Consider the following 22956-nt stretch of genomic DNA (forward strand, 5'->3'; position numbering starts at 1 on the left):
CCCAGGGACATCTAGCTCTCCCGTTTCATTTTCCCACGTAGCTAAAACTGAAAGGCAGAGGTCCCTTTCCCGCTATTTTGGAAACAATCCTTCCTTTACTTCATTTTTCAAAATCTGAAGAGAGATGTTGGGTCAAACATCCATGTGTACCGCCAAGGGCCGGGGTCAGGGACGAAGATCACACAGGATGCAACGGGACGAAGGGAACAGAGGGTCCTTTGGAGAAGAACAGCTCCTGCCTGCACCACTCCTTGTGCTGGTGTCTGTTTGCATCCACACACAGGCCAGGCCTGTGGGCCCTGGGGTCCCTGGGAAAGCACGCTGGAGGGTTTGTTTTGTCCTTGGCCCGCGTCCCTGGGATCTAATGAGAAACCAAAGGAACAGAGAGAGCCTGGAGCCTCCTCTTCGGGGGCCTATGTACCTGACATATTGTATTTTTACAATAAAATTCATAACATGGAGAGGCCAGAGAGCCAAAGATGTGGCTTTTAGAGACCAATTAATTCCAGAGAGTTTTAAAGCAGTGCCAGCTGCTTTGGAGGGGACATGGGGATACAGGGAGAAAAATGTCCGTCTCGTTGCACTAGCATTTCCCACTGCCCCAAATGAGAAGGGAGTGAGACCACTGGGAAGAACGCCGGGTTGGGACAGGAAGACAGGAGTTTGGTAAGAGGAGAATAATGCCCCACTGGGCAGACCCCTTGGATGGGATCAGAGGTGAACAGACAGCTTTTCTGAGAACAAGCATCTCTGGAGATGCTTTGCTGACAGAGTTGAGGGCTGAAAGGTCCCCCCAAAAATGTGTTGAAGGGGTACACAGAGCAGAGTCCCACCTGGAGTGACCTTGGCATCCCAGGACTCCTGGGAGTAGGCTACAGGGCATATTGGGCATATGGAAGGATGGAATGGAGGTCAAAAGTCCTTGCATTTACCTTTAGTTTTGGGGGAAAGGGAGTATTTAAGCAATATATACTAGATTTATAGTATATACTAAGTAATATATTAAGTAATATTAAACATATATTACATAATATTACTTCATTTTCCTCCTCATGTTCTGTGTTTTCAAGCAGATAGACATACATATATATGTCTCTCTCTCTCTCTCTCTCTCTCATATATATGTATGTCTACCTGCTTGAAAACAGAATAACATGAGGAGGAAAATGAAGTATATATTACTTTCTTTCTCTCTATATATATATAGAGAGAGAGAGAAAGAGAGAGAAAGGAGGAAGGATGGAGACATACCCAAATATTAATATGGATTTATTGATTATTTCAGAATAATGTGATAATAGGTGATTTTTTCCTTCTGTTTTGAAGCCTGGGAGATGGGAGGAAATTCACCTTTGTTTCTGTTTGTATGTACTTTCTCATTATTTAACAAATGTAGAATAGTCCGGAGAGAAAAATAGAAAAAACTGAAATTACAGTTGATCTTCATTTTCCTCCTCATGCTCTTCTGTGTTTTCAAGCCCACTATAACAGGTTTTACAATTTGAATCAGAAGCATCAATCATTCATATTTCAAAAGGCCAGCATGTCCTTCATAGCTCGCCTTTGGCCTCTGGGAAAGAGGCTGGATTTCTGCCACTAGCCAGGCCTTTGTCTTCAGGTACCATGAGTTCTCAGGATTCAGTCTAGCACGGGGCCTTAAAAAGTCATGTAGGCTCCTCGGGGCTCACTAGTTTTGTAAGATGGAAATGCCTTCTTTGCCTCCTGCAAAGGGCCCTTGTGAACATTCTTTGCTGATTGTGAAGACCCACATAGATATGGAGAGAAAACAGACTCCTGTGGAAGTGTAGACGCTTCCTCTGAGTTCTGCTAAACCCTTACTGGTATAAATGGCTGCAAGTGATTTAAAGATGAAGGAGCCATTTGCCTGGCAGGTAATAAAGGGCAGGCAACGGGATGGTGGTCTTTCCCACAGATGGAGGCCGTGAGAACTGGCCCTGAGCCACCGCAGCCTGGGCTATTCCTCCCCAGACCTTCTGCCCCAGATTAAAGGGAACAATGAAATTCCCCCCACCGCAGTCCTCTACTCAAAAACCATTAAAGGGCCTGCCCCCATAGCTACAAGACACAGGCCTAGTCCATGTTCTTCTGTGTGGTCCACCAGACCTTTTACAATCTGATCCCAACCCACTGCCCAAGATCCATCTCTCTCTCATACTTAATGCATCAACCAGTCATTCCCACAATATTGTGGATGCTTCCAGGACTCCGGGTATTCTCATACACTGTTCTTTCAGCCATAAGCCCTCTCCGTTCCTTATGTGACCAGGTGTTAAGATCCAGTTTCAATGTCGCCACTCCCCGCTGCCCCCTGCAGTTGGCAGAGCTGTTAGCACAGGTTGCTGTTTACCGAGCACTGGATGTAAACCTCCACAGATGTACGCAGGCAGAAACAGTGACTTTCTGCATGGGTGTGTGTGTTTGGGCATACATAGATCTAGTATACAGAGATAATAGTTTCTGAACAATGATTTATATTTGCTCCTACAATAACAATGGCCATGATAATGATTATGACAATGTCTTGTTAATTTTTTCCCAGCCCTCGTGTAAATAGGAACACAGTAAGTGAATGTTGAACAAGTGATCAAGCACACTGCTCCAAGTGGAAGAGGTAGGAGGAGGGGAGGGGAGTGGAGGAGAAGCACTGAAAGAATCTCATTCTACGTGCTGTGAACTCACAGGGTGGTCTGCATCCAGCTCTGCTCCGTAGCTGAGAATCTGATTGGCAAATCTGTCCAGCTCTTGAATGGTTCTCGGGAACCAGGGCACTGCAACACAGAGAAGGCAAAGTCCTGAGTGCAGAGTGACATGGCCAAAGGCCTCGCTGAGATCAGAAGTGGGGATCCCGGTCAGTGGTGATGGCAGGCGGGCTTCCAGATAACTCCAAAATTACTATTATTCAAAAGTTAAACTCAGTTTCCTTAGAAACTCATTCCCAAATACATTCTCTTTCCTGGAGATTTTCTCTGAATTATCTCAAAACTCATCTCCCTCCCACCCATCATGGCAGTTTTCTTTGACGGTTTTCATTAGCAGCAGAATTTTTTATTTTATTTTATTTTATTTTTTGCTCTGTTGCAGACTGGAGTATATTGGCACATGATCTTGGCTCAGTGTGACCTCTGCCTCCTGAGTTCAAGCGACTCTCCTGCCTTAGCCTCTTGAGTAGCTGGGATTACAGAAGTGTGCCACCATGCCTGGCTCATTTTTGTAGGTTTTTTTTTTTTTTTGGTAGAGACAGAGTTTCACTATGTTGGTCAGGCTTGTCTCGAACTCCTGACCTCAGGTGACCTGCCCCACGCCCCTTGGGGTCCCAAAGTGCTGGGATTATAGGCATGCCCCACCGTGTCCGGCCATTAGCAGCAGAATACATACAGTCCCAAAATATAAATTATAGAAAACCAGACTGTTCTCACGTAAACAAGTTTGTGAGAACCCATTTTCCCATTATGTATTTCCCTTCCAAAGGCCCCAGGCACTGCAGCAAAATCTTTCTATCACAAATCCAGTTAGAAAGCTACTGTTGAAGCAGAGGGAATGGAGTCAGGCAGTTGGGATGTGAAGACGCCTCACAGCACCTAAAGGATTTCAGATTTGCTTCTGAGGCAGCATAGAGGGGAAGGGGTTGGGCTTGAGTGGGGTGGACTACAACACCCAGGTCCTGCAGAGAGAGCGGCCCAGGGAGGGCACGTGGCAGCACCAAAATCCTTGTGGCTTACAGGAAACAAGACACATCACAGGTGAAATTGTCCCAGGAATGAACAGAGACAAGGACATTCTCGACTGTAAGTTCCATGAGGGCAGAAGCCTGGGGTACTTTGTTGTACCAGGCATAAAGAGAAAAAGAAGGGAGGAAGGAAAAGGGAAGGGAGTGAGAGAAGGGGGAAAGAAAAGTCATCTTAAAAGTCATGAGCTCACCCTGGTATGTTAACATTTAAGGTGTTAACAGCAGTAACCACCATCCAGAGTGCCTGTTCTGGTATAGTTGTTATTTCTGAAGTACCGCCGAGATAAGGAAGGCATTATAACCCTTCTTGCGTGGATAAGAAACTGAGGCTCTAAAAACCAACTCTAAAAGCTGGTCACACCAGGAGTAAGAAAGTGGTGGATTCAAGAAGAATCCGCAGAGCCAAAACAGATGTACTGGGAACCTTGAAGTGAGCTCAAGGCTTCCAGGCCTGAAATGAGGTCGAGGGGAAGATGCTGGACTTCCAATCAGCATCTGGTCTGGTTTAGAATACAGGCTCCATCTACCTGTTTATCGTCTCTGTGTCTCAGTCACTCCTCCATCAAATGGGAATAAAACGAACGTAGGAAGAACAGCAAACGTGTTTTTGAAGACTTCCCATGTGCCAGGCACTGTGCGTAGCATTTCTGCTTCAGCAGTTCCTTGAATCCGAGGATCCTTGTGGGCAGTGAATGAGGAACAGGCAAAGGACGCCGCTCAGTGTCTGGCACATGAAAGGTGACTTTCCATCTGACACCCGTTATTCATGATTCTGACCAGCTTAGATGGAGAAGGAAAGAGCATGCGTGCCATCTAGTGGCCAACCTTCGGAAATGCCATCCATGATTTAAACAGGAACCTCAGGAGGAGCAGCAGCTGCATTCCAGCAAAACAAGAACTGATTCCAGCAGTTCATAAAGGTCCATTTATAGCCTTGTTTCTGCAGAGCTGAGGAGGCTAGGCTCTCTACCACCCATGTTAGCAATACAAGCTAACACTGAATACTGTTTTAAATATTTTACCTGTGAGGTGGATACTATTAATATTCCCATTTTAAAGACAAGGATACTGAGGTACAGAGAGGTTTAGTGCAAACCCAAATACACACACTGCTAGGAAACAGTGGAATCAGGATTCAAATGCAGGTTCAGCTGACTCTCTGGCCTCTGGTCTTGATCGCCAATCCATCCTGCCACTCATGGGAAGGTGGCAGAGCATATTGGTGAGGGTGGCTGGCTCTGGAGCCAGATTTCCTGTCCAGACATTTCCATGCCCCTAAGCCTGGCCCTCTTTTTCCACATTGGCTCCTTATGGTGAGCAAGAACAGAAGCAGATGCTGTAGCCATCATTCCAGGTAACGCTTCCATCGTACTTGCTGTCTGTCAGACACTGCCCTAAACATTTCACATATGTACCCCCTTCAATTTTACAACAATCCTTTGAGGTGTGTATTATTATTATCCCATTTGACAGATGAAGAAATCGAGGGACAATGAGGACAAGCCTCTTGATAGACTTCCCTGGTCCCAACTGCTGAGACTTTGGAGTCTCAGATGACACAACACCATGCTCTGCTGACTTGCTGAAGAACCTGGCTTCCTGCCTTATCACCTACACTCCCCTGCAAGCTCTCCTTCCTCTGTGAGTCTAGCATTTGCACTGCACACTGAACCTCTGCTGTCAGTGCCAGAAATGGGGACTGTTTCCTACCCAGGTTTGCAAGGGCTTGAGAAAGGAATCAGCACTTCAGAGTCATCCACGGCTCAGGATCTTCTAAGAGACCTTTCTTGTTTCTCCAGAACATTGCCACCGAGAGGTTTCAATGAATGGCGCCCAACTGGACAAGGGGGCCTGTCCCTCTCCTCTGTGTTCAGGACCATGGATAACCCCATCCCCTCACTGGGAAGGTATCCTGTCTCCATTCATTCATTATCTCTCTTTTGCCTGGGAATCATTCATAATTCTGGCAGTCACGGCTGCCCCAGAAATAAGGCAGGCCAGTCCTTTCTTGCTGCACCCCTTCTTACTTAGGGGACCCTTAGAATCACCAAAGGAGATTCCACAAATATGTACGGAGCACCTCCTGCATACCAAGCACAAAGCAGTGGGGGTGCATACAAGGGAGTCTCCACCCTTGTGGTACTTATATTCTGGCAGGGGAAATACAAAATAAGTAATAAATAAATGTAAATACACGACAATGTCAGGAATTTCTTGAAGAAGAAGAATAAAGAAGGACAAGAAAATAGGAAGTGACAGGGATGCTCTATTTTTAAAATACTTTTTTAAATATTCCGTCTTTATTGGGGTATAATTGAACAATAAAAATTGTATATATTTTTATAATATAAAATTACAATTGTATAAAATTGCATTAAATTATATAATTTATATATGTTTACAATTATATTTGTATATATTGCATATATTTTATTTATTTATTTATTTATTTATTTGAGACAGAGTCTCACTCTGTCACCCAAGCTGGAGTGCAATGGCACAGTTTCAGCTCACTGCCACCTCTGCCTCTTGGGTTCAAGTGATTCTCCTGCCTCAGAGTAGCTGGGATTACAGGTGCGTGCCACCACCTCCAGCCAATTTTTGTGTTTTTAGTAGAGACAAGGTTTCACCATGTTGACCAGGCTGGCCTCAAACTCCTAATCTCATGATCCGCCCACCTCAGCCTCCCAAAGTGCTGGGATTACAGACGTAAGCCACTGCGCATGGTCTATTGCATATATTTTATATAAAACTTATATATGTTTGTAATTGTACAAGTATAAATACAATGTAATTAATACATGCATACATCATGGTTACCATGATCAAGTTAATGAACATATTCATCATCTCATGTAGTTGTCATTTTTCCAATGGGGGTGGAGGGGACAAAGACACTTCAGATCTCTCTGAGCAAATTTCAAGTACATAGGGAAGTGTGATTAACAATAGTCACCACGCCGTATATTTGATCCCCAGCACTTGCTCATCTTATGACTGAAGCTTTGCACCCTTGACCATCTCCCAAGTCTCTCATCACCCTACCTGCTGGAAACCACCGTTCTACTCTCTGCTTCTATGAATTCAAGGTTTTTTTTAATGGATATAAGTGATAACGTGCAGTATTTGTCATTCTGTGTCTGGCTTATTTCACTTGGCATAATGCCCTTAGGGTTCACCCATGTTGTCCCAAATGACAAGATGTCCTTTTTTATGGCTGAATAACATATTCTATTGTGTGTGTGTGGAGGGGGGGCGGGTATCACATTTTCTTCATTCATCCACCTGTTGATGGACATGTAGGTGGTTTCCCTTGGCTGTTGTGAATAATACTGCAATGAACAAAGAGATATGTAGATATCTCTGATATATTGCTTTCATTTCCTTTGGATATATACTCAGATGTGAGATTTCTGGAAAGTATAGCAGTTACATTTTAATTTTTTTTTGAAGAACTTTCATGCTGTTTTCCATAATGGCTGTGCCAACTTACATCCCCACCAGGAAAGTACAAGGGTTCCCCTTTCTCCACGCCCTTGCCAACACTTATCTCTTGTCTTTTTTATGTTAAAGACAACATGCTATTTACTGAGACATCCTATGCCTCTAGACCCCAGAGGAAAGACCCTGGGACTTGACATTGCCTTGCCATTGTTCAATAGAACCTGGGATAGTCAGGATCTGTCCCTAGTCCAGAGTTGGCTTTCTGTTTGGGTCATGAATAGCCAGTCCTGCAATGGTTGAGAGTCTTGTAACAGACAGACAGCCCAGGTTTGCATTTCATCTCTGCACTTACTATCTATGAGCCAAGAAAAAGTTATTAAATCTCTCTGTGCCTCACTCTTCCTGTCTTTGAAATTGTGGTAATAGTAGTACTACAAACTATTGCTTTATAAGAACAACATGATGTTAAATGAGTTAATATGCGTGATTTATCGTAAACAGTACTGACACAGTAGATAGTATTACTGTTCAGCTGTGAGTTACATGATGTGTGTGTATGTATATGTACACATACACATGTATTATATATAATTATATATAACTTTTTATATATATAAATATTTTATAAATATATTTTATATTTATTAAAAATAAAACTTTATATTATAAAATTAATATATTAAAGTTATTACATTTATATGTTAATATATAATTGTTATTATATAATATATTAAAATATATATTATATATTATACATAATTATACATATATAATTTTATATACAGAGAGAGTTTTTCTACTCCATCCTACAGCAGAGAACAGAGTGGAAAGTTTACCAGCAGGGCTAGAAAATCTGCCACTTATTTTGTTGTATAACTGGCAAGTGTTTTATCTCCTGGAGCCTTAGTTTCCTTATCCACAAAATAAATTGTTCTTTCCATATTATTGGATAAATTAAATGGGGCAGCAATAGGACACAGCACAGTGGCCCATAATAAGTGCTTCATCAGTGTTAACTGTTAGTATGACAAAGATTTTAATGATGATGGTTAAAGGAGGAGGAGGAGGAAGAAGAGGAGGGAGAAGGAAAGAACAGAGATTGGGATCAAGAAGCTGGTTCTCTGTCCAGCTTTGATATTAAGAGGTTTCTAATCTTGGGCTTCAGTGTCCTCTCTGTAACATGCGGGTGTTAGATTAATCTGATGCTGCAAACCCTTTTGAGTTACATATTCCGGGACTTGCGGGATCCTGTGAAGGGCTGAAACTGGCCAGAGGATACTTGAAAAGTCAGTTTCACTTCAATCAATGTGTCAACCTCCCTCGTTTATTTTCAGAAGTACAGTCACTACATTTGTTCAGCTCCCAAATGCACTGCCTCATTTCCCTTTCTCCTCCAACCAGAGGAACAACCTTCTTCCCCACAGACCTAAGCCCGCGGGCATTGCCTTGACTCGGGGCTGTGCGAGCTGGCTGACACCCAGCAAACGCCAGAGGGCAGCAGAACCAGCGTATTTCCAGTTTAGGGTGACTTTTTTTTCCTTTCTCCAAAGGGAACCTCTTATTGGGCCGCCTGGCTTCATTCAGTCCCCTTGGTCGGGGGAAAGGCAAAACAAAATAAAAACTAAAACTTTGAAGAACTTGAGAAACTTGCCAAGATTCAGAAGATTCAAGTCTTTGCAAAAAGGAGACAAAGATCAAAACAGCTCGCCACATTGCAGACCTCTGAGCTCAGCACCTTGTTGCAGAGGCTGTGAGTGACCCTGAGGGTAGCACTGCGAGGCTGTAGAGAGCTCACCTGAGTCCAGGGGCCTTTGGTGGCTCTGGGACCCCATCATCTTCAAAAAAGGCCCCAAACACAGCCAGCCTGGAGAAGTAGCAAAGACTAGGGACTCATGATACACACTTTGGAGCCAGACCGCCTAGCTCCAATCTCAACTTCGGAACTTCGGAACTTTGTACAAATTGCTCAATCTCTCTGTTCCCCAGTTTCCCATTTACGAAATAGGTACAATAATAGTGTGTCCTTCAGAGGGTTGATGGGAGGATTCAAATGAGCTCATGTATAAAGAGTGCTTAGAATGATGACTGGCACACGGCAAGCACTTATAAGTATCTGGTAGTGGCTTTATTATCATTCTAGAAGGGCAAGTGAGAAAGGGTGAGAAGGCCTGATGCTCACTTCCTCCATGCAGCAGCCCAGCCCCGCCTTTGATCTATTCCCTCATTTGAAGTTAACGCCCTCAGATGCAGCCTATGTGTCTTCTGGGGTAGGAGGAAGACCCAAGTCAGGCCTGACCATTAAGAGAAATTCACCAGCTGTCCAGTTGGAAAGCAGGGACAAAGCCTGAGGAACGAGACCAGGAAGACACACCTGGGTGCTGGGTGTTGGGGATGGGGGGTTGATCCCTGATGTGGCTCTCTTCCCAGCTTGCAGAGGTGTGAAGCAGGCAGTGTGAGGACCTCAGGAGAGACCACAGAGGACCCCAGAAAAATTCAGTGCTGAGCCTTGACACATGTACTGACTCTTTACATTGTGCAGGGCTTGAAGCTAGCAGGTCTGAGTTCAGGTGTCATCTTTCCCACCCACACAACGTGGGAGTCTGAGCAAGCTGCTTGATTCCTGAGTCTCTGGCTTTGCATCTGTGAAATGGGCAAGGTGCTGAGCCCTTGCCTGCCTCCTTGTTCAGGTGGGAAGAAACTGACCCACAACAGGTGCATCTGTGACATCAGTCCTTGCACCTGAACCTCATAGTAAACTCCAGAGCGGCTTGTCTAAGAGGCCACTAGAGGGAGAGCCTGTCCCTGCTTGTGTCTCTAACCTCTGAACCTCTGCCCCTGGGCTCTTCCGATTTTTCCCAGGCATAAAGGTATGGCTACCCTTTTTCCTCTAAAGTTACATTTTCTTGAGAGCTTATTATACACTGGATACTGTGTTAAGTGCTTTACTTTAATCATCTGCTTTAATTTTCAAAATAGTCCTAGGCTGTAGATATTATTGCTGCTCAACTGATAAGCAAATAGGCTCAAATAGATGAAGTGGCTTGCTCAAAATCACTAAGCTAGTTCAGCTGAAAGAATTCTGCAGCTGATGCACTTCACCAAAAAGTGATGCTGGGCTTAGAATAAATGTGTGGTGGTGGTGAAGGGTGCTTTTAAATTTTAGATTCCTTTTCTCCCATCTTGAGGAAAGGAGGCGTGACAAACTAAAGGAAGACTCTAAAGGTGCTTGAAGAAGCTCCTGAGGACAGCCTTGGGTCCACCCTGTCCTAAGCATCCTTGGATTTAGGGATAGTCGCTTTTTAACCTAAGTTCTCCTTCACATACCCCTTATTTTCTTTAGTGAAGGCTGCAGGTCCCTTCCCCCTACCCAGTCTCTCTCACAAAGCTGGAAATAGAGACTGACCCCAGCGACCCAGGCCTCCGTTTTGAAAAGTTAAATCAGATTAGCTCATTAATGGCCTTGCCAAATACCTCGGTCGGTGGGCTGGCCTCTGTGAGCCCCTCCACAGCCTCTCCGGCGGGCGGCTGGGCTCCGTGGTTAATAAATGACTTGGGCAGGCTGGCGCAACAGAGGCCCTCTGTGGAGCGGAGGCACGGGGGTGGGGGGCAGATCATTAATAAATATTGATTTGGTTCCAAAGGAAGCAGCCCGCTGGAGAGCTGGCCCCGGACACCCACGTAGTGGTCCCATTAAGTCGGGGTCAACTGCTCAGCCAGAACGCCAAGGGGCGGCTGGCTCAGGAGCGCCACTGAGCAAAAGGGCCCCCAGGCCTGGCTGGAGCCTGCTTCCTGGCCAGTGGGTCAGAGCAGGCTCATTCAATTTACAGCAGTTCAAGGTGCAGCCTGAGTCAATCTTACCCCCTCCCTCCTCCCGAGGTTCACCAGCCCCAGGGGTTAGCCAGCAAGGCACCCAGGCTTGCCTCCAGCCTGTCTCAGGGAGAGCAATAAATCTTGGTTTCTTGGGTCTGAAATAGAAGGCTGTTTTCACCACCCCCTCCCAGGCTCCCAGATGTCTCCTCTGAGGCAATGGCCTCCAGTCCCTGTGCGCTGATCTCAACAGCTCCCAAAAAGGAAGAAGAGACAGCTTGCCAATATCCTGCAGGAGGAAGACTTTTGATGGTTTTATGTTTCTCTTTTAAGTAGCTTCTACTTTCTTTCTGGAGAAGGAATGCTCTTCAGGAAGCTATTGGCAAGGATGATGAGCCAAAGGCTGGCTGATGGTGCCCAGCTATTACCCTCTGCCTCCTGGAAACAGCAGTGGTCAGAAGTCAGGAGTGGTGGTTTTAGGGCAAAGCATCTGTTCTCGCTGTTCACATGGAAAATTAAGAATCCTGGAACCAGATGAATAAAAGGGATCTCACACATGAAGTAAGGGGTGAAACTGCTTAATGAAGAGAGTGAGTGAATAGATATGAGTGAAGTTATGAATAATTAAAATAATAACCTGTAGGGATATTTACTCCAGCCACCCACCTAAATTGGAACTACCTGCCCAATATCCTTTTAAAAATGTTATACGTATCTCATAAACATTATCCATTGGCAGGTTGGCCCCTATATCCCCAGATATCCAATTCTGTCCTCTGAGAGCTCACAATTGCATGAGATCTGGTCCCTGTTACTTACAACTCTACTTATGGTCAACCAACATTGGGTCAAACACAAGACATCTCTAGCCTTCTCCAGGTATTGTTTATTTCACTCCGGCAGCACCTCTTTGGCCCCGCTCCCCTTCTCATCAACTGAACCCACGACTGGGCTCAGTGCCCCAGTGCACCTCCTAAGACTGCTCCTGAGGCACGCTACTTTCTCTATCACTACCATGTACTATGCCATAATGTATTATGTAGCCCCAACCTGCTAGATTATAAAATGCATGGGTCTAGGTACCATGTTTGTCTTTTTCACTATTGTATCCTCTGTGTGGCTGACACCGAGAGGGCACTCAATCGATATCAGTAACATAAATGATCGACTGAATTAGGAGACAGATGTGAATGACAGAGGAAGTTGGCAAAGCTGTGCTGTTTGAGAAGGAGTAGTAAGAGAAGGATGAAAATCCCAATAGTCAAGATTGTTCAAAAGTAAGGGCCACATAATTTATAAAATGCTAAGGAAAGAGAAAATTCCTGGGGGATAATTGTGTCAAATGCTATAAAAATGTCAGAGGATGAAAAAAAAAAAAGATGCTATTGGTTTTGAGTATTGTCAGAATAGTACAAAAGAAAAGAATAAGAGAAGAAAAAAGAAGGAAGAAGGAAGCAAGGAGGAAAGAGGATGGTGGAAGTAGGGAAGGGAAGAGGAAAAAAAGGGAAGGAGAAAGAAAAGCTGCATGAAAAGCTGACCTTCTATCTCCTTTGCCAGTGCCACGTTCAATATAGCACAAAGACAAGTGGATGATGTTAAGCACAAAAAATAATATCTGGAAATGAGAGATCATTCACAGGGCCCCTCATCCAATCCCACACATGAAGCTGTCTCTGTGGCTGCTAGGTAAGCCTTGGCTTCAATGAGGTGGTGGCTGCCAGTAGCATGATTGGCCTGGTCGTTGTCTATGTCCATGAAGCTGGTGGTGACACGGGACCTGTTGTTGGCTGGGGCTACAGATCATAAAAAGCTCTCCCTACTGAAGCTTAAGGATATCTAAGATCAAGGGCCTATTCAACTCAAGCAAGTTCAACTTGATCCTTCAAGCACCCTAACTCACAGGGTATTCCACATAATCCCCTCCATGAACCACAGGAATTGGGAAAGCGGGTCTTCGCTACATTTCACAGATGAAGGAGAAGGGGTCCTCTATATGGAAGGTTGTCATCTATCTGGAAGGGGTCATCTATCTGGAAAGTTTGAAGATGGAATTCAAACCTAGCTAGTAGTATACAAAATGGAGACCTGAATCCTGGCTCTTGACTCTAAATTCATGGCTCCTAGTGTGTCAGGACCATGCTCCCTCAATCCAGCATGGTGGCAAAGTGACATTCAGTTACAATCATTCCATATCCTCTTCCTTCTTCAATTGAGATAACACACCTGTCATACAGAGGAAATATATTCCCAGTCTAATTTTTTCTAACTTTCGCAGTCTTTTGGACTGACCCAAATAGCGTTTCATGGTTGCCTTTGTTTATCAAAGTTCAGGAATTTGGGGAGTTTGGACTTGCTCAACCCTAAGATTCATTGTGTATCCTTATGAGAGACTTAAGGATAAGTTTACATGTAACATTTTGCATGGGCCCTACATGCAAGGTACTTTATGCAAATTATATCATATAATCCACACAACCACACTGATACCTGGATTTCTTCATTTTGCAGGTGAGAAAAGTGAGGCCTAAAGAGGGAAAGCAACTTGGCTAAACAGCTACAGCCCAGGAATTGAACCGGAGCAGTGAAGACTACAAAATCCATGCAACCTTTTAACTATACCTTTCTGACTTGTTTTCTACTATTAAAAACAAGAATAACACTGTGTTAGCTTTAGCTGTCTAAGTTGGTTGTTGCAAGGCTTAAATGAGACAACCTAATGGGAAAGAATTTGGAAAACACTGAATTTGGCATACTTGTGAGGGATTCCTCTTAGAATGAGAGGCTCCTTATAATTTTTTAATCTTCCTGAGCTTGAAGCCCTGTGACCTGGCAAACAAGATGGGCTGCAGAAATAGCACTGGCACAGGATTTTCCTTTACCAACGAAGAGAGCTGCCTGTGACCAAGTGCAGGGAGCACAGAGTCTACCAACGATATGAAGAGACTCTGCTTCCTGCTCCTGGGTTGGTGTCACCTACCGCTGAATGAGCTGATCCTCTCAGCTGGGGTCTGCTCGTCTCAGTTAGACAGTCTGCTGAAATGAGTCACCTCCCCAGCTGCCAGGACTTAGTGCTACATCAGCGCATCCAGCAAGCATACAGGTAAAGACTGAAAAAGGCAGCCAATCCTGTGTGTTTTTCCAAACATTCAGATACTTGGTCTCCTGCAGACGCAGAGCCACATACATCTACCAGTGTGAAAGGCACACATGGAATGCACAAAGTGAAATGCCCGGGAGGAGGTTTAGAGCCGAGAAGGGGGCAGTGGGGAGGTGGAGACAGAAAAGCCAAGCAGAGAAAAAGAGAAGAAAGAAAAGCACAGGTGGTGGGAGTGGGGAAAACTCCAACCATATGGATTCCCTTCCAGCCCTAAGCAGCTTCTCTCTAAAAATTCTCAACTCTTTGGGAACCATAGCCCTTTTGAAAAATCTTGTCTCCCAAAAAATATGCATGCACACCTGTGTATTATATTGCCCACAATCCCAGGAACTTTTCAGAGCCCTCTAAGAAATCCTATCCTTCCTCCAGCCCCAATTGGTCTGAAATGTCAGCTTTACTCAGCACTGTTCTTCGGTCAGCAACGTTGTAGCAGAAAAAAATCAAGAAGGCAAGGAGAGGCAACAAGAGAGAAGGGATAACTATACTGATATTGCTTTTGTCTTCTCACAGTAATCACAAGTGTCCCCAGGCAAGATAGACAGATAGATGATAGATAGATAGATGGACGGATGGATAGATAGATGGATAGGTAGATGGATGGATGGATGGATGGGTGGATGGATAGATAAATCGACAGACAGACAGACAGACAGGCACATAGATCTTCCTGCTTTCCACAGTCACAGAACCTGCAGTTGTTCTAGCAATTTGGACTCACTTTTCTTCCCCACCAGGACCCTTATAATCACTATAAATTAAACAAAATCCAATAAATGTTTATCTGCTCTTGGAAAATAACTCCAAACATTTTTCTCAAAAGGTGATGTTTGTATACCTCTCTCTACCCAAGACTTTCATCTGTCTGCTTCTCCTGGCTGCAATCTGTCTCCATGCAGGAATTTTCTAGCCCCCAGTAAATGTAATGTCATGCAGTCAACTTAAAGGGAAAGGTAAAAGGATTAGTAGATTGATTGATGAAAGATATTAATGCTCTTTCATGTTGGGTTGAAGAAGGATTTGAGGTCATCAGGAAAGAGAGTAGCAGGAGAATAGACCTCAAGTATTCAAAAGACTCCCTGGATTAAAATCCTATTAAATTCACATCAGCTTCTCTAGGAGGCATTTGAGAAGGTTGGGGTTTCTTTGCCATGTCGCTGTAATTAACCGTCTCTTAAGCTGTTTTGGGTGGGGAACTTAAGCAATTAAGAAACTGAAAAACTTTTATTTTCTATCACTCACATGGCTTTTTGAATGGTTTAAAAACTAAAGTGGAAAGTGGTTTAGCTTAATTGATTTGAGGGGTTCAGATCTCCTACTTGAACCTGCTGTCAGACTTGCCTCTGAGATCTGAGTTCCTCAATAAAAAGGGCATTTTGTCCGCAGAAAGAATCAAAGGTTCAGATCTACTACAATGCTTTTCTTCCTCTGACTGCTCTCCCACTGAGTCCTATAGAAACAGCAACTTTGCAAAGGAATGGTTGCTCCCCCTAAAAAGACCTGTTTCTTGGCCCAGACCCCACTTTACAGAAACTACCACAGAAACCCAAAGAGTGTTTCTCGGGAGATGCCAGGTCATGGCACGTCCGCATCAGCTGTCTCATTACAGATAAGTTAAAGTCAGGTGGGGGCAGCCGCTATGGGATTGGGTGACCGATCATCTGAAGAAGTAAGAATCACAAAACACAAGTTGTTTTAAAGGGTTGGTCTTAGCCAGTTTTTTGCCAGTTTTTCTTCCCTAGGGAAAATGTCATCCCGCTTCAAATATCAACAACCTTGCCATTTCGAGCAAGGAATTCAGAAGCCCCGTTAGGGAATTGAACCTGTGCTACCTCCAGGCTCCAATAAGCCCAATTTTTACACACTGCCTCTATGTGAAAACATTAGCTTTTTAGTCTGGGCACGGTGGCTCACACCTGTAATCCCAGCACTTTGGGAGGCCAAGGTGGGCGGATCGCCTGAGGTCAGGAGTTCGAGATCAGCCTGGCCAACATGGCGAAACCCCATCTCTACTAAGAATATAAATTAGCTGGGTGTGGTGGCATGCACCTGTAGTCTCAGCTACTCAGGGAGACTGAGGCCGGAGAATCGCTTGAATCCAGGAGGCAGAGGTTACGCTGAGCAGAGATCGCTCCACTACACTCCAACCCAGGTGACAGAGTGAGACTTTGTCTCAAGAAAAAAAAAAAAAAAAAAAAAAAAGCTTTTTTACTTTGATACTTCCTGGATCCTCAGAGCTAAACACAAGTGGAAAACAGGCCGAATTGCACCAACCCTGTCTCCATCACAGCACCTGTCCCTCTATTCTACTTACCTGGGTGTCTCATCCCCTTTACCAGGCTATGAGCTTCTTAAGAACAGGCAGTTTGACCCTTTCTCTCCTAGCACTGTACCCAGCACAGAGCTGCACTCAACACACCCTTGCCCAGGACCCTCCAGAATCCACTGTTTGCCTTGAGGCAAGTCACAGCCTCTGTTTTCACAATGAAAAATGAAGGGGTCTGTAGGGCTGTGTGACCTCTCAGGTCATTTTTCAGTTGCCAGACTCTCTGAAAAAGTAGCCGTGTACAGCCTGCATTTTGGCCATTCTTGTGCTCATGCCAGTGTTTATAATAATACTGATGATGATAATGTTAAGAACAGAATGTCTTTAATTCCTTAAACAGGCTCTGTTCTGTTCCCAGTGCTTCATTTGTGTGATTTCACAAATCCTATAAGGCAGAGGCTCTTGTGACTCCCCTTTGATACACTGGGAGACTGCAAGGGTCAGTGATTTGCTCAAAGTCACACCAAGTGTGGTCACAATGGTTCCTGAATCTGAGCTCCTAACTCCCCCTTTATATCCCTGCTAAGGACCTCCTTTCTGAGCCTCCAGTTCGGGCTGCTGGCTCTTCCAGGGGCTGGCTGCCTGCCTGTAAATTGCTTTGATTTCTTCCCCCGTGGCCCCAGCTGGCCCAGCCTCCACCGGCTCCAACCAGAGGCAGAATTGCCCCAGGATCTGGCAAGTCCTTTGTCCAGAGGGTCTGCAGCTCCTGTTGAGAGCAGGTGGCCGGAAAAATGCAAAGAGGGCAGTCACTGGGGAAGCAGCTTGGGAGGCCGAAAGGGAAAGAAGGCAGATAGGGCTGACCCAGGGAAGCATTCCAAGTGCCTGCCCTCCAGGGTCCTAAGCCCATCTGCATGGCTGTCCACCCTCTGCAAGGGCAGAACACTGGGGTGGGCCTTCCTTGCCTTGGTTATACCCAGGAGAATGAAGGCGGAGACAAGTCTCCTAGAAAGGCCATGGAGCTACCTTTTAATAAATGTTTCAGTGACCTGTTTTACAGGGTGGGTGTTGTTTCATTTAAAGCATCTCTGCATATTAAGATGCTTCTTTCAGCTATGGTGCTTGAACTCCTCTTGAACCAAAGTCTTTCCAAGTGTTTTGGAAAGAAACTTGATTTTATAAGTAGGAAAAAAAATAATTTTTAAAAAAACCTTCAGCTCAACAATAACATTTTCAGGTATTTACTCGAGTCAGTTGAAAATGTATCTTCACACAGAAACCTGCACATAAATGTTTCTTCACAGCTTTATTCATAATCACCAAAAATTGGAAGCAACCAAGATGTCCTTCAATAGGTGAATGAATAAATAAACTGTGGTACATCCTGACAATGGAATATTATTCAGCAACAAAAAGAAATGAGCTATCAAGTCACAAAAAGACATGGAGGTACTATAAATATGTATTGCCAAATGGAGGAGGCCAGTCTGAAAGGGCTATGTACTGTATGATTTCAACTATGTGACATTCTTGAGAATGCAAAACTATGGAACTACTAAAAAGATCAGTGGTTGCTGGAGGAAGTATGTAAGGAAGAAGGAATGGACAGCTAGGGCACAGGGCATTTTTAGGGCAGTGAAACTATTTTGTATGACATTGAAATGCTAGATACATGACATTATGCATTTGCCAAAACCAGTAACAAAGTAAAACACAAAGCATAATCCTGAATGTAAACTATGGACTTCAGTTAGTGATAATATATCACTACTGGTTCATCAACTTTAAAAAGAAAAAAATACCACACTAATGCAAGATGTTAATAGGAGAAGCTGAGGTGGGGAGGAAAGACCTGGGAACTCTCTGTACTTTCTGTACAATTTTTCTGTAAGCCTAATACTGCTCTTTTTAAAAAAAATCTATTAAAACATGGTTCATCTGAATATGCTTTGGGTCCTAAAAAGCAGTCACCTTGCTTCTCTGTATTGCTTTCAGGCTAATCAGAATCATAATAGCAACCACATGCTATCATTTGTCCAACCTTATAATGCACCAGGACACTGTTCTAAGCATTGTTTATGTATGATTTTATTTAATCCTCACACATGCCTTATGAAAAGTTGAGGTCAGGACAGTTAAAGCAACATGTCAGGGGTCTCAAAGTCGGTATGTGGAAGAAGTAGGGCTTGAGCCACAGTCTATTCAACTTCAAGGCCACACTTAGAATTCCTACACTCTATCACTCTCTTCCCCTCCAGAGGATGGGTAGCATTTCAGTATGTAAATAATGGGACAATGCAAGTTTGGCAATTCCTATGTTAGTCACTCATTAGGGAATATTTGCAGAGCACCTGTGTACCAAGCATTGTGCTAAACTCTGAGTACAGAAATGTAAGTAAGAGAGTCACCTGCTCACAAGGAGCTCGTATGAGTAGAAGAGACAGATAAGAAGATGGAAAGGGACAATGAAAGCCCTAGGAACAAGGAGCCAGGCAGTCCCAGCTCTGGCACTGTCATGTTATTAAAAGGACTTGGGGAGATCTCTCTGGTTGGAGTGGAGATATTCAAAAATCCATTCAACCATCTTGTGTTGATTTTTGTATATGGTAAAAGGTAGGGATCCAGTTTCAATCTTCTGCATATGGCTTTTGAATTATTCCGGCAGGATTTATTGAATAGAAAGTCCTTTCCCCATTGCTTATTTTCATTGGTTTTGTTGAAACTTAAGATACTACTTATTGGATATTATGCTGATTGCTCGGGTGACAAAATTATCTGTACACCAAATCCCCATAACACACTATTTACCCATGTAACAAACCTATACATACAGCCCTTGAATTTAAAATAAACATCAAAAGAAAAAAATCAGAAAAAAAACCTTAAAAGTTTATGAAGAAAAAAAATAGCTATCTTTAGGAAGGGAAGAAAGAACCAATATTCGTTATATGTCTAAAATACACCAGGCACTTGTCTAGGTCCCCAATCTACATCCACTCATTTAATCCTCCAGTCATTATTTCCAACACATATATATTATTTTACTTCCATAAAATAATAGCAATACATACATGAAATATACATATATTTAAACATTGCTAGTATTTTATGAAGATAGTGTGGAGTTACTTATGTTGCAAAATTTCTCTACTTCTCACCTGTGTCTTTCTTCTTATCTCGGGAAAGCTCGTGGACAGTGGCACCAATGTCGTGCCTCAAGATCTTGATGATGTTTGCCAGAGCAGGCAGGCTACGTTTATCCAAATGGGTGAAAAATTCGTACTCGTCTTTCTTTAAACGAGAAGGTCTGGATTCAATGTGGGTCAGGTTTATATCATTCTCCTAGAAGAGAGAATGGGGAGAGTGAGAGGACAGTCACTGGAACTAATGCAGGCCAAAGATGCAGAACTCGAACAAGAAAACCTAGCACAACAAAATGGAGAATTCAAGTATAGAATTATTTTTATAAGAATAGAAAAAATTTGCAAAAGTTGTTTATTTTTTTTTCTTTAAAACCAAGTATTAAGTGGCAGGAGGGGGGCAGTTAGTCCAAATGTCACAATTTAATCACATGAACATCTGCTAAAGGCCTAGAATTGCCACTGTAAATTTTGGTTTGGTTAAAATATCTAGGACAGTGGTTGCCAAAAATATTTACATAGGAAAACCCCCCTTCCCAAATGAAATTCTATGGAATTACAAGAAATAAACAATATAGAAGAAACATTGTTCTGCTTGAATAGGGGGGTCAGACTTAATTGATTTATATCTAAGATCTAAATTATATTGCTTTTGAGACAATGTGCTTTCATGTTTCTAATGCTCAGTTTCCCCATCTGTAACTTGCTGGTCTTAATTATACCTGCTTCATAAGTTCATTGGAAGTGTTGGATGCGATGATACATATATACCACTTAGCATGTCATACATGCTCTGTGAAAATTATCTAATATAATTACCATTAATATATGTATATAATTACTTTCTATTCAAGCTATTCAATAAATATATACATTTGTAGCATTCAACAGTGGCCAATCACCCTTCTAGCAGCTTGGGATCCATCAGCGAACAAACTAAAGATGCTTTCCTTTATAAAGCTTACATTCAAGTTGAGAGGATAAAAACAACAAACATAAAAGAAACTCATTTGTGCATGTTAAATGAGAAGGGCTAAGGAAAAAAAGTGAGGCAGAGCAGGGGAAAGAAAATGGCATTCCTGAGGCAGGGAAAGGGCAGGTTGCAGGACTAAATAGGGCAGGCAAATGGGGCCTCACCTCATTGGCATGACAAGATTTAGGTACAGTCCTAAAGGTACTGAGGGAGGTGAAGGCCGGAACATGCCTGGCCTGTTGGAGAGACGGCATGAGGTGGGTTCACAAGAGCGGAGGAGGTAAAGGAGGAAATAACAGGAGACAGTGTCATAATAATCATAGGGTCACTGCAGGCCATTTTAAGGAGTATGGGTTTGATTCTGAAAGACATAGGAGTCTTTGCAAGGTTTTGAGCAGAGGAATAATATGATCTCACAGGTTTAAAAGGATCATGTTGAGAATAAGGGATAAGATAGACCAAGTAAGGCCTGTCAAGAAGCCATTGCTGAAATACAGATGAGATGTGAAGGTGGCTATCTCCATGGCATTGGGCGTGAAGGTGGTAAGAAGAAACTATATTCAGGATATCTTCTAGAATCTCCTCAAAAGGATCGAAATTATCCAAGGACATGAGAAGAGTTTGTGGGTGAGAAAAAGGAAAAACGTCCATCATATTTCATACCACCCTCAAATTTGACTACCACTCTGATCACTATGTGATTAAATAAGGAGAATTTCAGGAATCCAAGGGGAAGAAAAGAGCACATCATATCTCCCTGAGGAATATCATCTTTAAATCAAATATCATGGGCCAAGCTGGTACTTAGACAATGCAAGGATGAATAAAATATTTCCTGCTTTTACATTAGCCATTCCTATCCTTATCAGAATATTTTTAATGGCTGCCTAATGATCCACTGCATAGATGTGGTCATAAATTCTTTAACCAATACTCTAGCGATGGATATATGTGTTGCTTCTTATTTTTCTGCCACTAGAAACCAATGGACAGCATTATACGTAAATATTTGCCTTCTTGCCTAACTGATTTTTCAGCATAAATACCTAGGGGCCAAATTGTTTAATCAGAAACTACCCTTTAAAGGTTCTTTATATATTGTTCCATTGTCTTGCAGAAAGACTATACTCATTCCTTCTATCTTTCCACTAGAGGAGCCATGCTTCTCATCTGTACCAACTTTCAGGATTTTCAATATTCTTGACTTGACAGATGAAAACAGCAAATAACTCATTGCTCAAATTTTTATTTAATTGCTGATGACATTAAACATTTGTCCTAGGTCTAGTGGTCATTTGCATTTCTTTTATTAATTATCAGTTTATACTATTTTCTTATTACAGAGATTTTTTACTGATTTATAATGATTGTTTATATTTTCACATTAACTCTCATATATATTCAAACTGACATTTATTCTTGACCATTCTTAAACATCTCAGTGAATAAAACACTTTTTAAAATGCTCTAAAAAATGTTAGAACATCACAAGTATAAATAGTCTTAGAATTTTTAAGGAATATAGCTATGGCGTGTTCTCAGAAAAAGTCAATAACTTTTTTCTCAAAGGCAGTAACTGCCTGAGTATCTGAGTTTGCTTGACGTCTCAAGTGCTCCCTAATTGTAGAACCAAGTTCCTTGGACTCCTCTGGATTATTATGGCATCACTGAGTGCTAGATGTAAAATCACCAGACATAAATAGGAGGCACAAGTGGCCTGTATAATTTGTCCAAATGCATCCCCTAAAAAAAAAATTTTGGCTGGATGACTCAAGATTTTTATTTACATCTGTGTTGTCCTTTTCTGAGAATGGGCTGTGGGGGACTGGAGCTCATTTGTAATTATGCCACAGTTTTCTTGCAAAACCTGGACTCTTTATACTAGTTCTGAAGCAGAAACGGACTAAAAAAATGAATGCTGGTCAGCAGCAAAGCTTGGCAGAGTCTACTAAAATACACTGAACCCCAATACAAAGACGTCAGCTTGCAGTCATCAGTCGGTGTTTTCCTGCTGGAATTACTTACTAGGCATGAAAACACCCCACTCCCACATTCTCGCAAAGAGCTGGGAAGCTGTTTTTATTAAATGCCATGAAAATAATGATTATTTACTATAGCTACTCATTTTTAATGTCTTTAGATGCTGATATTTTAGCTCTCATTTATTTTAGTTGGTCTCTAGTATAAATGCCTAGCAAATCATCTACTACTTAGTCAGAAAATATGTGATTTCCTTGGTAATGCCATTTATTATGGCTAAAACCAAGAAGTATCATATACACTGCATTAAAACAAACATATGATAGGAGTTGCTCCAATATTTAAATGGACAGAAAGTAATCTGAAAATAACTTAACTCTAAAATTTCAAAAAATAAAATTCACCAAACTTGTAGTTGAAGAGGTGTATCTTTTTTTTTTTTTTTTT

The 22956-nt window shown here is 42.8% G+C and overlaps 1 protein-coding gene across 2 annotated transcripts in view; it reads right to left on the reverse strand.

The window, feature by feature from the left end:
* Positions 1-22956, reverse strand: part of LOC108312344 (phenylalanine-4-hydroxylase) — a 106518-nt gene that overhangs the window by 15691 nt on the left and 67871 nt on the right. For both annotated transcript variants that reach the window (XM_037742765.1, XM_017540227.2), the window contains 2 exons: positions 19575-19758; positions 2701-2789 (listed from right to left, as the gene is read on the reverse strand). In XM_037742765.1, the coding sequence (XP_037598693.1) occupies positions 2701-2789; positions 19575-19758 (273 nt within the window). The remainder of the gene's footprint in view (positions 1-2700; positions 2790-19574; positions 19759-22956) is intronic.

Source organism: Cebus imitator, unplaced genomic scaffold (assembly GCF_001604975.1).
Source record: "Cebus imitator isolate Cc_AM_T3 unplaced genomic scaffold, Cebus_imitator-1.0 Scaffold8, whole genome shotgun sequence".
Lineage (NCBI taxonomy): Eukaryota > Metazoa > Chordata > Mammalia > Primates > Cebidae > Cebus > Cebus imitator.